Raw genomic sequence first — 11,423 nt, forward strand, 5'->3', positions numbered from 1 at the left:
TGTGTGTGTATGCCTGTGTGTGTGTGTGTGTGTGTGTGTGTGCTTGTGTGTGTATGCCTGTATGTGTGCTGTCTGTGACCGAAGGCTCTAGAGCACCAGCACAAACAGAGGTCAGATGGTTCTCTTCTGCCATCTTGTGGGTCCCAGGCATGGAACTCAGAACCATGCACGGATGCTTCTAGGCACTAAACCTCACAGAAACATGTTTTTAAAGTCTGTTCTGGTGAGAGAGAGAGAGAGAGAGAGAGAGAGAGAGAGAGAGAGAGAGAGAGAGAGAGAGAGCGAGCTCTCACCTTTTAAAATTTGCCAACTCAGATGCATGGAGATAGGAAGGTCTTTTACTAAAACACACACTTGGCGCGTGGCAGTTTCATGCTTCAGACAGAACATGGCATGTTCTCCATGAGATAATCAAGGGAAGGCTGACTCAGAAGCAAGGGCTAGAAGCTTACCTTTTGTTTTCTAATCGCACATAGACCCAGGCACAGCCGTGACACGTCAATGAAATTAGCTTCTTTTGCCACCGAACACACACAACTCCCTAAACCCTTAGACTCCTTAGGCTTGACTCAAGAAAAGCTTTTCTTCCTGTAGCCTCCCCAGGATAACTGTCCCGGAGATAAGCTTTGCTGTATTTCAACTTAGAAGATGCCGAAAAGACCCTCAAAGGTACTTTCTGACATTTCTCACCTCATGGTGCTTTTATTACTTGAAAACTGGACTCTCAGTCAGAACCTGACAACACTGACTCTCGGCATAGATGTTAGGAGTACACACAGGTCACCAATTTAATGTGTCCACTGTAGAATTCTGGGTATCACACATTTACTGCAGAACGAGGTATTGGTTATTTCCCGGTGTCTCCTTTTTGCCTGCTATTTTATTTTTAACATTTATTCTGGGAGTGATACACACGTGGACGTCATAGGACAACTTATAGGGCTTAGTTTTCTTCCCTCATACAGGTACCACGGATCAAACTCAGGTCAACAAAATTGACAGCAAGCACCCTTACCTACTTAGCCATCTGGCCAGCCCCCATACCCACACATGCACTTCTTCTTAAAACTGGGCATGTAATCCTAGAAAAAGTTCCTCTCCTCCAACATTTAGTGGGTAAATTATAGTGAGTTGTAATTACAAACCTGGGTTCTTAAAAGCCAGAAGCCTTTGTCCCAACGATTCTTTATTTAAGATACAAAATATAAAGGGACAGGACAGATACCTTCTCAATGGCTCAGCTGGTTTGATCAGGGCTGGCATCTAAGCCCAAATACTTGGATTCAGTCCTAAAATACAACACTCCCTCCACGTGTGACACGAAGTCCCCCGTCCATCCCAAGGCACTGCTAAAGACCACTTACAGTTTTTCGTAACGGCTGTTTAACAAGCTATGCCAAGGAACACTTTGGTATGGCTGCCACTTCAGAGCAGGAGAACACTGGTCCACAGGCATCCCCGTACATCCCTCTCTGTCGTGGTCCTGCACTTCGATGCTCTGAGTCCTAGTTGTCACTGGGAAAACAAACAGGTGAGTTAGATTACCAGGCTGGTCCTCTACGACTCACAGAGAGCTCCTGGGTGTGTGTGAAGCAGAATGACCAAGGGAGCTATGAGTGCTGGAGACAAGAGGTGCCTTGCTGATCTGGATCCATACCCTCTATAAGGATATGTTGATGTCAGTGACCTCTAAGAAAGGTGACTGGACACCTGTGGCATCAAACTTCTTAGTACTTCCTGCATATCTGGTCCTAATGAAGTCTCGGCCCAGCCCCAGGAGGGCAGCTACCCCGCTTCAGTCAAGATATAGCATTAAGTACTTGCTTACATCCAGAGCGGCCATATGGCCTACTCTTGTGCAAGCACGGAAGATCTCATCACTTTGGGTAAAGAAGTGACCAAGGTGCTTTCTCTTTCCCATGCAGTTTGAACCTATGAGATACATTCTCAAGAGGACCAGGCAGCATTGGGAACGAGAGAGAAAGCCCGTCTAGCAGATGTCCGCACTGAGCAGGTGGGGATAGCTGACATCTTGTCCTGATGTCACTTATTTCTGGCTCCAATTCTAAACTTTTGTTTCATGCGAGCCAACAGATCTGGTTGGTTTTATGTTTGTTTGTCTGTCTGTTGTTAGTTTTAGGCGATTTGCTAATTTTGGTTTTCAGTTTTACTAATTTCAGTCAACCTCCTAATTTGGTACACATCTTTGTGGCACCAAGAGTCTGTGGCTTCCAAAGATGTCAAAGACGCACAGTGGAGGAAAATGTAGACTCCTCAAACTAGCGCTAGCAAAGCTCAATATCTGTGTGTAGAGGAACAAAACTAGGTCCTTATTTCTCACCCCATACAGAAATCAGCTCCAATGGATCAAAGACCTTACACTCTCCAGTTGCTAGAGGGACAACACAGTCCTAGACGCGGACTTTCTGGATAGGACTCCAGCAGCTCAGAAAGGGTCAGCGATCAACAGCGCAGCCTCATGGAATGAAGAGGCTTTTGAGTAGCAAAGGAAGGAATCTGCGTGAGGAGAGAGCCTCACAGAATGGAAGAAAATTTGTGCTAGATAATACACCTGACTGAGAGTTCTTATCCAGGACGCACACAGAACCCACGAAACCAAACAAGGAAAGGAACAATTCAACCTAAAAATTGATCTAAGAAACAGAACGGAGAATCTGCAAAAGAAGAAATGCAAGTGGCCAATAAATAAATTCTAAAAGGTGTGTTTGATTCTAAGGGCTCTGCTTAGACTTATGTGTGTGTGTCATGTGTGCCTTTTGTGCACGTGAGGTCAGAGGAGGGCATGAGAGTCCCTGGAACTGCAGTTACAGATGGTGGTGAGCCATGTGTGAGTCCGGGTCCTCTATAAGAGCAACATGTGCTCTTAACTCCTAAGCCATCTCTCCAAATAAATGTTTGTTTGTATGTTTGTTTATTTAGAGACAGGGTTTCTCTGTATAGCCATGGCTGTCCTGGAACTCACTTTGTAGACCAGGCTGTCCTTGAACTTAGAAATCTGCCTGCCTCTGCCTCCCAAGTGTGGAGATTGAAGGTGTGTGCCACCACTATTTTAATCCAAACTAGAAAGGGAACTATGAGAGAGAGAGAGAGAGAGAGAGAGAGAGAGAGAGAGAAAGAGAGAAGCTTTGAGGGATGCTCGTAGAACACACGTGATACAAAAGTAGGAGACAGATACCGGCAGTAAAAAGGTCAAGGGGGTGGGGCAGAGTGATGAATGAGAGATCTGAGAGCCAATCAAAACTAAGAATGTGTAAAAAGGCTGTAAAAGTCTGGTTCTTAGCTTATTTTCAAAGCTCTGAACAGGTGGCTGGAGAGATAGCTTAGTGTCTCTGAGAGTATCCTTCTCCAGAGAACCTAAGCTAGGTTCTTAGACCAGTCAGGCAGGTCTTAACCATCTGTAATACAGTTCCAGGGCATCCCATGCTGTCTTATGGCCTGTGTGCACCTGCACTCAGGAGTACACACCCACACAGAGATGCACACATGCACACACCTATACACAATTAAGAGTAAAATCTAAAAAATAGAAAAAGTTTGAGCAGAGGTAACTGTACAAATAGATACAGTCATGCATTAGTAAATGGAAATCTTATGGGGGGGGAGGTAGCTACTTCCCTATACTGTTGGCCAAGGGGACCCTGAGACGTCTGAAATGATGCTGGCAATAGCATCTGCTATTGGTTTCCTGCCAAAAGGAGCTGGTGAGACCTCTTGGTAAAGACACCCCATACTCTGGTCACAGGACATAGAGAAATTAGATCAACCAGAGCCAGGCTGGAAACTTCCTCACTGCTGGCTAGCCCCCAACATGCCACAAGAGACCATGCTGACTGCCGGGAAGAATTGACATCAACGGTCTTGTTCAGTGAAGCCAGAAAGCAGCCCTACCAATCAGCCAGGCAAGACGCACCCCTTCCGCAACAGGGGCAAGTCTGTTGCGGGAATAGCCAACCACTTTCTGCTTGACTTTGAGGCCTGTTCCATGGGAGGGAATTAATTCCTGGTTTATAAACCTAGGCAAAATGTTTGTTGTAGGCCCTAATAGGAAGGCTACTACTGTTATTTTTGCTAGACAGACATGATATGTCCATCAAATTGTCTTCTACATCATCATGCTCATGTCCATTGGCTGGTGCTGTCAACTTTGGCCAAAGAGGTTTCTTTCTGTAGCAGTCAGTAGTAAGTGCAGAGACGCATACATAGACATGGTGACAAGAATAAGTGACTGGGGCCTGCTCAGTCACAAATGGGATATCTGTGTCATCTCGTCCAAGGCTCAGAGGACATTGCAGAAGAGGGGAGAGAAAGAACTTGAAGGCCAGGGGATGGAATAGAATATTGTAAAACCTTGCGTTCTGGGCATGGCATGGCCATTGCTTTCTTGAGCTCATAGCGACTGCAATTATCCGCACAAGATTGGGCTCATCAGCATCCTGCCATGGGATGGGATGCGACTCACAAAAAGGTCTATGGTTGAGAGTGGTTGGTAGGAGAGGGTGGGCCATTTTCTTCAGTGGTCTAGCCGATTGGTATGACGCCCATGTCTTGTAAGCAACTCGAATGAAAATCATTGGGTCATCAAAAATAAGGATGTAAAAGCAAAAAGAGACTGGCTGGTAAGAAGAAGGAGATGGGGCTGGGGAACGGACATCTTGCCTGACATCAGGAATGAGAGACAGTGGTCTTTGGTAAGACCAGGTATGGGCTGTTTGTAGTCACAGAGAAGCATGACATTAGCTATGGAATGTGCCACCGCCTATAGCTTGGGGAAAACGAGAGAAAAGGTCTGCATTTTCTTTTACCTGTCCAATTTTCATTTCTTTATACTTCCATTAAAAAAAAAATAAGAGTTGCTCCAAGTCACCCCGCATCCCAGATACCACAGAAAATGCACTTTCTTGGGATGTCGGCATTGAATGTCTCCTAGCAAACGTCTGAGTTTTGGTTGTTAGACCTCTCATCTGAGAATGCAAACAGGGTGTGGTGGTTTGTATATCCTTGGCGTATTCAGGGAGTGGCACTGTTAGGAGGTGTGGCCTTGTGGAGGAAGTCGGGGTGGGCTTTGAGACTCTCCTCCTAGCTGCCTGGAAGACAGTCTTCTTCCTGGCTGCCTTCAAATCAAGCTCTTTCTTCAGCACCATGTCTTCAGCCTGCGTGGACTGAACCTCTGAAACTGTAAGCCAGCTCCAGTGAGATGTTTGCCTTTATAAGAGTTGCTCGGGTCATGACGTCTCTTCACGGCAATGGGAACCCTAACTAGGGCTCAAGGCGATTCTAGAACTCCTCATGCCTACCTTGTACACCCAAATACCACATAGCATTAAAGCCCCAAAGCAAAGCCCACCAGTGTTTCTCTATTCACCCAAGCCTATCCTGGGCTTTATATTGCACCTAAAGGAGACACCAGGAAAGTGGCACCGCTCTCCAAGCTTCAGTTTCCTCATCTGCCAAGTGGAAACTCCATGGTTTCCTCCCTGGGAGCATCATCGGCTTCCTCGAACACCACCGGCTTCCTCTGTTGCACACCACCAAGTAGATGAAATGCAGCTACCAGGGAGACCAAATGCAGCCTAAGATAGGGGTCCTAGACTGAGTTTCTCCAGGTTAGAAATGGCACAGACTGGGACTGAGGCTGTGGTTCTCAAACTCCTGGGTACCCAGATATTGCTGGGAACCACCAAGAGTTAAGAACTCGGAGCAGGGGGGTGAGGGGTGAGAGGCGGGGTGGGGGGGGCCCAGGGTGGAATGGACCATGAGCATTTAAACGTAACTGCCTGTGGTATTGTTAATGTCTGCTATTCCAGAGAGGCCCTGGGAAATACTGATCTTGAAGTGACTGTATCTGCTGTGCTGACTGGAGACCAACTAACTTAGCCTTCTATTTGCTCACAGGTGATAACAGGGTCAGCGTACCCAGATGTAGCCAAAGGACGGCTCTGATCCTTCAGCTCTGCTCCCTCCAACCCTTCCCGGGAAAGAGTAAGCCAGAAGTTTGGCGCCAATGACACTGGAGTTATCACTGAAGATAGAGGCATGTTCTGTCCTTCTTCATCAAAATGGCAAAGGAATCCATCCTGGTGGCCAAGCTGAGGTGGTTTGGTCCCAGCTTCCCAGGGAGTTTCTAAGCGGCTAGTGAGGCCCTGGAGACCGCAGCACACTCTCAAGTTCCAGGCATGGGCCCAAGGTCGATGCTGGCATCCATTCTCCTTACTTCTAGTAACCAGCCCTTGGTGCCTTTTGCACACAAAGAACCACCCTAGACTTGGCTTTTCACAGCTCCTTAAATCATCTCCAAGGCAAGAAGCCACTTGCTCGAAATTCTTTGAAATTTATTTGATGTGAAGCACACACATTTTGGGTTTTTGTTTTACTTCTTTATAAGTAGATCTGCTGTATCACTATCCTCAGCTCAAGCAACAGGATCAGCCTTCCAGAACACACACACACACACACACACACACACACACACACACACACACCTTCCAATATGCACCACTGTCCTGCAGTCTGACAGCATAGAGAAATGTATAGAGATGGGATGAGAGATATGAGGTTGTTGCCCAATGGTTAGAGAGCTTACTGGGCATGAGCAAGATGCAGGGCTCCACCCCCCCCCCAGTGCCAGCATCAGAAAGAAGGAAGCAAGGCAGGTAAGAGGGAGAGGCAGAAGGGGAGGAGGGAGCAGGAGAGATATACCGTAATATAGTAACATAGGTATTGGCATCTTTTACTTGCCGTTATGTCCATGAGATTTTTTGATTATTGCTACATTATCATTTCCCACTATTGCTGCAAATGGCCTTCCTCCCTTTGTTTTTGTTACCTTGTCAAGCTCGGTTGTATAACCTGCCACTGACAACTGTCTAAGTTACGAGGAACGCAATGACGGACATTCTGAGCCTCGTGTCCCTCGTTGGGCATGTGTTTACTTTTCTAGGTCTAGTCCTAGCTGTTGCATCACAGACTGATAGGATGCGTCCGAGGATGTGCCACCAAATGCTATGGAGTGGTTGTGAGATGGGGGTTCTAAGTCTCCTTAACAAGTGATGGCACTGGGGTTCAAAGACCTTGAATAATCTGCTTGGCATCTCGGGGTTAAGAGGAAACCCCGGATGCAAACTTCCCTCTTCCCGTCATGGAATCTAAGGATTCCTAGAGAAAATGGAACACACTAAGGGCAGATTACCCAATTCTACTGGAGAAAGTCCTCGACTTGTGTCTGAATGCCTTTTGAAATAACCTGTACACCTCACTTTAAAACACTCTCAGGGGTGAAGGAAGCCAAAATTGTGATTCTTGCCTGACCACGGGAAGTCATACTGAGAGAGTCCACTCATACATATATACATATACATATACATATACATATACATATACATATACATATACATATACATATACATATACATATACATACACACACACACATACATATAATCTGACTCCTGATAATAAGACTAGCACAGGCTTTTCCTTCCAATGTCAAGTGTTGTAAGGGCCCTTGGTCTCTGCATCACCAAATCAAACTGTAGATCTCCACCAGAAAATGTATACCAAACCTACCAACGCTATGTATCTGAATTAGCTAAGTCTTTAATGTTCTTTGTTTGAGGGCTTTTTGGCCCTGAAAATCGCTTCGTTTTCATTGCTTTCTCAGTTATCTGGAACTGATTCCCTTTAGCAAGCTTTTCAATGTCCTTTAAAGGGGACTTAAACAAGGGATCCAGGAGCTGCTACCTGCTGGGACCGTTCTGTTCTTCCTCTGAGCTTCCTTTGAAGATGGTGAGAAATCAATGCCTATTCTAAGAGAGCAGCGGAAAACCATCCCGGGATGAAGTTTAACTCTGGGATGGCCAAGACTAATTGAGAAGCACTATGGCCCTTTGAGGAACCTCTTGGAAGATCTGAATGGCTCGGTGTGCGTCATCCAGGCAGCTGGGGCATACTCAAAATAGTGAGCAAAGAGTCCCCTCAGCTCCCTGGAATTGTGATCCATGTTTCTGTTCTAGCTGTGCATCAAACCCTGAAGAAACTAGGGTACCCTGACAGGAAAGGCAGACAGAGGCTCTCCATCCAAAAGCAGGGATTTAGTAAGCACCCGGTGCTTCAGTGGTCGGGGAGAAAAGGCTAACTACAGGTGGTCATAGATCCGTGAGACAGGGAAGGAAGTAGTAAGAAAGAGGGTCAAGGCTCAACTTGAATAGAACTGACGTCCATGCTCTCCTAACATGACCGCTCTCTGAGATGACCACATTTGGGACTTGGCTAAGAGGGTGATGTCATTGTCTTTAACCACAAACAACAAAGCCATGTACAGACGTGCCGATGCCTGAAACCAGTGGTCTCTGAAAGAGTCCTCTCCTACCACAGGGCTAGTTAAGGCAAAGCGACCTCAGCTGGTAAGAAGCAGCAGTCCTTCCTTTCAGAACATGCATCGCGAGAGTTTGGGAACAGGAACAGGAGGAACCCCTGGGTTTCTCACAAAACTGACTCTCAGAACGTGGGATTTATACACTGAATTTGGGGCACGATTCACACTGCGCACAGTTGAATGTTTCTAGTAGCAAGCAGAATTGGCCTAGAGTATTAACCCTTCTCCTAAAAATTCCAGCAGTTCACCTTCAGATTCCAAAGGACCAAGCAAGCTCTTGCCAACACCATCCCTTTGAGCTCAAAACAAATGCACTACATGTTATATAAGATAATGCACATGTAGATACATACACCCGTGCACATTACATACCTATACTTGAACACAAGAAAGTTACAGAGGGTGACAAGAAAACAGGCAGCCAATAGGCTCTTGGAAGCTCTGTCTATACCATTTCCCTGGGTTGGAGCCTGTCATCTGAGACACGTTTCTCCTAAAAGAGGAAGCATTTTACCTGAATGGGAGAGACAGAGTAGCAGGTGCCCCAGGGGCACCTGTGTGACTGAGCTGCAGGAAAGATACATCAATGGGGCTGGAATACAGTCCCAAAGCCTATTGTTTGTCTTCTATGAGAGGGAACACAGCTGTGTGGAGCTGCTGAGAGGCAGGTCAAAAGCCTTCACCCGACAGCCAAGGCTTTCATGCCTTGACTTTGTCACAAACCCACACTCGCTCACTTGGTCTGAGGTAGTGGGCCCATGCGCTACAGTCCCACGAGTCCTCTTGGATCTGCGAGTGCTTTCTCTTCTTTGTCGGGGGTAACGAGGCTCTAAAAGTTGAGAAACAGAAAGGTTAGTTAGCAACTCGGCTTGTTGCACGAGAGCAAACGAGCTCCCCAGACCTTTGCTCTCTGATTTCCCAAGTCTAATTCCAGTTCTCTAAGGTTTCTTGGGCGCTACTCTTCTAAAATGTAGTCTTTCTATAGACAACCAATGGAAGATCCACCTGCCTGAAAGGTATAGTTTCAAAGCAGAGGAGACACGGACTGAACATGCAGGTGTACATTTTACATCTATGAGTTCTCTTCGCACAGAACCTGATCACTTTCACAGATGGCCCTGGCTTTGCAGAGAAGGAAGAACAGAGGTCAGAAAGAGGAAAGAAGAAAAAGAAACCTTGATTGACAGTTATCTAAGACCTAACTCAAACTGCCCTGCGGTCCTCTGCTGGAAGCAGCCTAAGCAAGCGGTGCTTCATCCCGCCACCTGGAGTTGTTATACATATTTCTGACATGTTAACTTTTTGTCAGGTGAAGACCGTGAATGGAGATTTTTAATGAAGACTGTCTAAACCAGGAACAGAGATCCTCATGGTCCCTTTGTACGCCTCCACACTGCCACCTGCTGGACAGGCTGCCGTGGTCCCTTCTGGCACTCCAGCTGTGGATGCTGAAGTGATTCCTAACCAAATATCTTATCCTTTACCCAGGAACGTGGCACAAAGGCTGCTGGTGGAAAGAGCAACTCGTCCCCAACCGGGAGGGCCCCGTTTGGTGCCGGCAGGTGGCGGGGTGACTGGACTCCGGGTAGCCGTTCTGAAAACTGCTGTGGGTTTGGCCGGCCATGCTCTGGGATGGATGCTCAGGCAGGGGCCCGGGTGCTGTGGTGGAGTGGAGGAAAGCAGCTGGGATCCTCCCTGCAGGAGGAGGTCTCGGGGTCCTGCAGCATGCGCCTGCAGGGGAAGACAGGAGCGACAGTACCTCTCATTCTCACTGCCGAGACCTGAGTCAACCGTGCATGCAAGGTGCTATGTGGATGGACTCACCTTTGACCTGTGGAGGAGAGCGTGGGTCGGATGCAGAGTAAGGTGGGGTGTCAGGGAGCTGCCGTTGCCTGGGGATCAGAAATATTGCTTTTCTTTTTGTTCTGTTTTAGTTTCATGTCCTGTTTTAGTCACTGACAGGAGGCAACCCCCCGTGGGCAGCACCCAGGGAGGAAAGCTAAACTCAGACTGTGCCATGTGATGGGGTTGGGCTTCAAGTCCCAGTTCTTCTCTTCACCTCTCTAGAACCCTGACCCCACACCACACCACACACACACACACACACACACCATAGAAATCATTACCACACCCTCTCCAGAGAAGATTTGTGAGACTTATGGAAATGTCCACAAAGCCTGAGCTGCAACGCTCCAAACTTATGTTCACTGGAGAGGTAAATGTTGTCACTGAAGCAAGCAATGGTCTTCCGTTCATGTAGGTGTGGGCGCGTCCCAAAAGCTCTTGGAAGTGACTCAAGGGTTCCAGAAAAGGAACATCATAAAAGTTTGTTTTCATCCGTCACCATTTGGGGGCTTGGAGGAGTTAAGGAGGGGGAGGGGTGATGGAGAGGCAGTGGGGTTAGGATATAATGACACATCTGTATGAAAATGTCATTATGATGTCCACCACTTTGTATGCTAAGTTTAAAAGGTAAATTTTTAAACAGAGAAGTTTATTTTTTATTTAAATTTTATCCTCAAACTGGCTCTTTAAAGTTTATTTGCCCTCTATTAATCAGGAAGAGAGAATATATATCAATCTTTATCAGTATAAAGAAATACAGAGGTATGAACGCTAAAAGTTTTAGAGTACCCTAGGCTAGACCAGCACAAACTGAATTTCAGCAATACAGTGGCAGCAGAGATTGGATGGCAGGCTAAGTTAACAGAGACTGCCTGGATCTGGCACAGAGGGCATCCAGACTTGACAGGGAGACCAGCCATCAAACAAAACTCAGGACACTAAAGTCACCTCACGCTTCAAATTTAGAAGACAGGTAGAGTTGGAAACAGGATAGGATGTAGGTAGAAGGAACATCTAGACCCTTGGGTAAGCCTCCTGTCTTAGTTAGGGTTTCTTTTCCTGCACAAACATCACGACCAAGAAGCAAATTGGGGAGGAAAGGGTTTATTCGGCTTACACTTCCATGCTGCTGTTCATCACCAAAGGAAGTCAGGACTGGAACTCAAGCAGGTCAGGAAGCAGGAGC

The 11,423-nt window shown here is 46.8% G+C and overlaps 1 protein-coding gene across 1 annotated transcript in view; it reads right to left on the minus strand.

Moving 5' to 3' along the window:
- The window catches only part of Myrfl (myelin regulatory factor like), a 120,197-nt gene that overhangs the window by 64,601 nt on the left and 44,173 nt on the right, over positions 1–11,423 (minus strand). Inside the window, exons 3-6 of the mRNA XM_021173503.2 lie at positions 10,217–10,284; positions 9,877–10,123; positions 9,130–9,221; positions 1,365–1,515 (exon numbers count right to left, since the gene is read on the minus strand). Of these exons, the coding sequence (XP_021029162.1) occupies positions 1,365–1,515; positions 9,130–9,221; positions 9,877–10,123; positions 10,217–10,284 (558 nt within the window). The remainder of the gene's footprint in view (positions 1–1,364; positions 1,516–9,129; positions 9,222–9,876; positions 10,124–10,216; positions 10,285–11,423) is intronic.

This window comes from Mus caroli, chromosome 10 (genome assembly GCF_900094665.2).
Source record: "Mus caroli chromosome 10, CAROLI_EIJ_v1.1, whole genome shotgun sequence".
Classification (NCBI taxonomy): domain Eukaryota; kingdom Metazoa; phylum Chordata; class Mammalia; order Rodentia; family Muridae; genus Mus; species Mus caroli.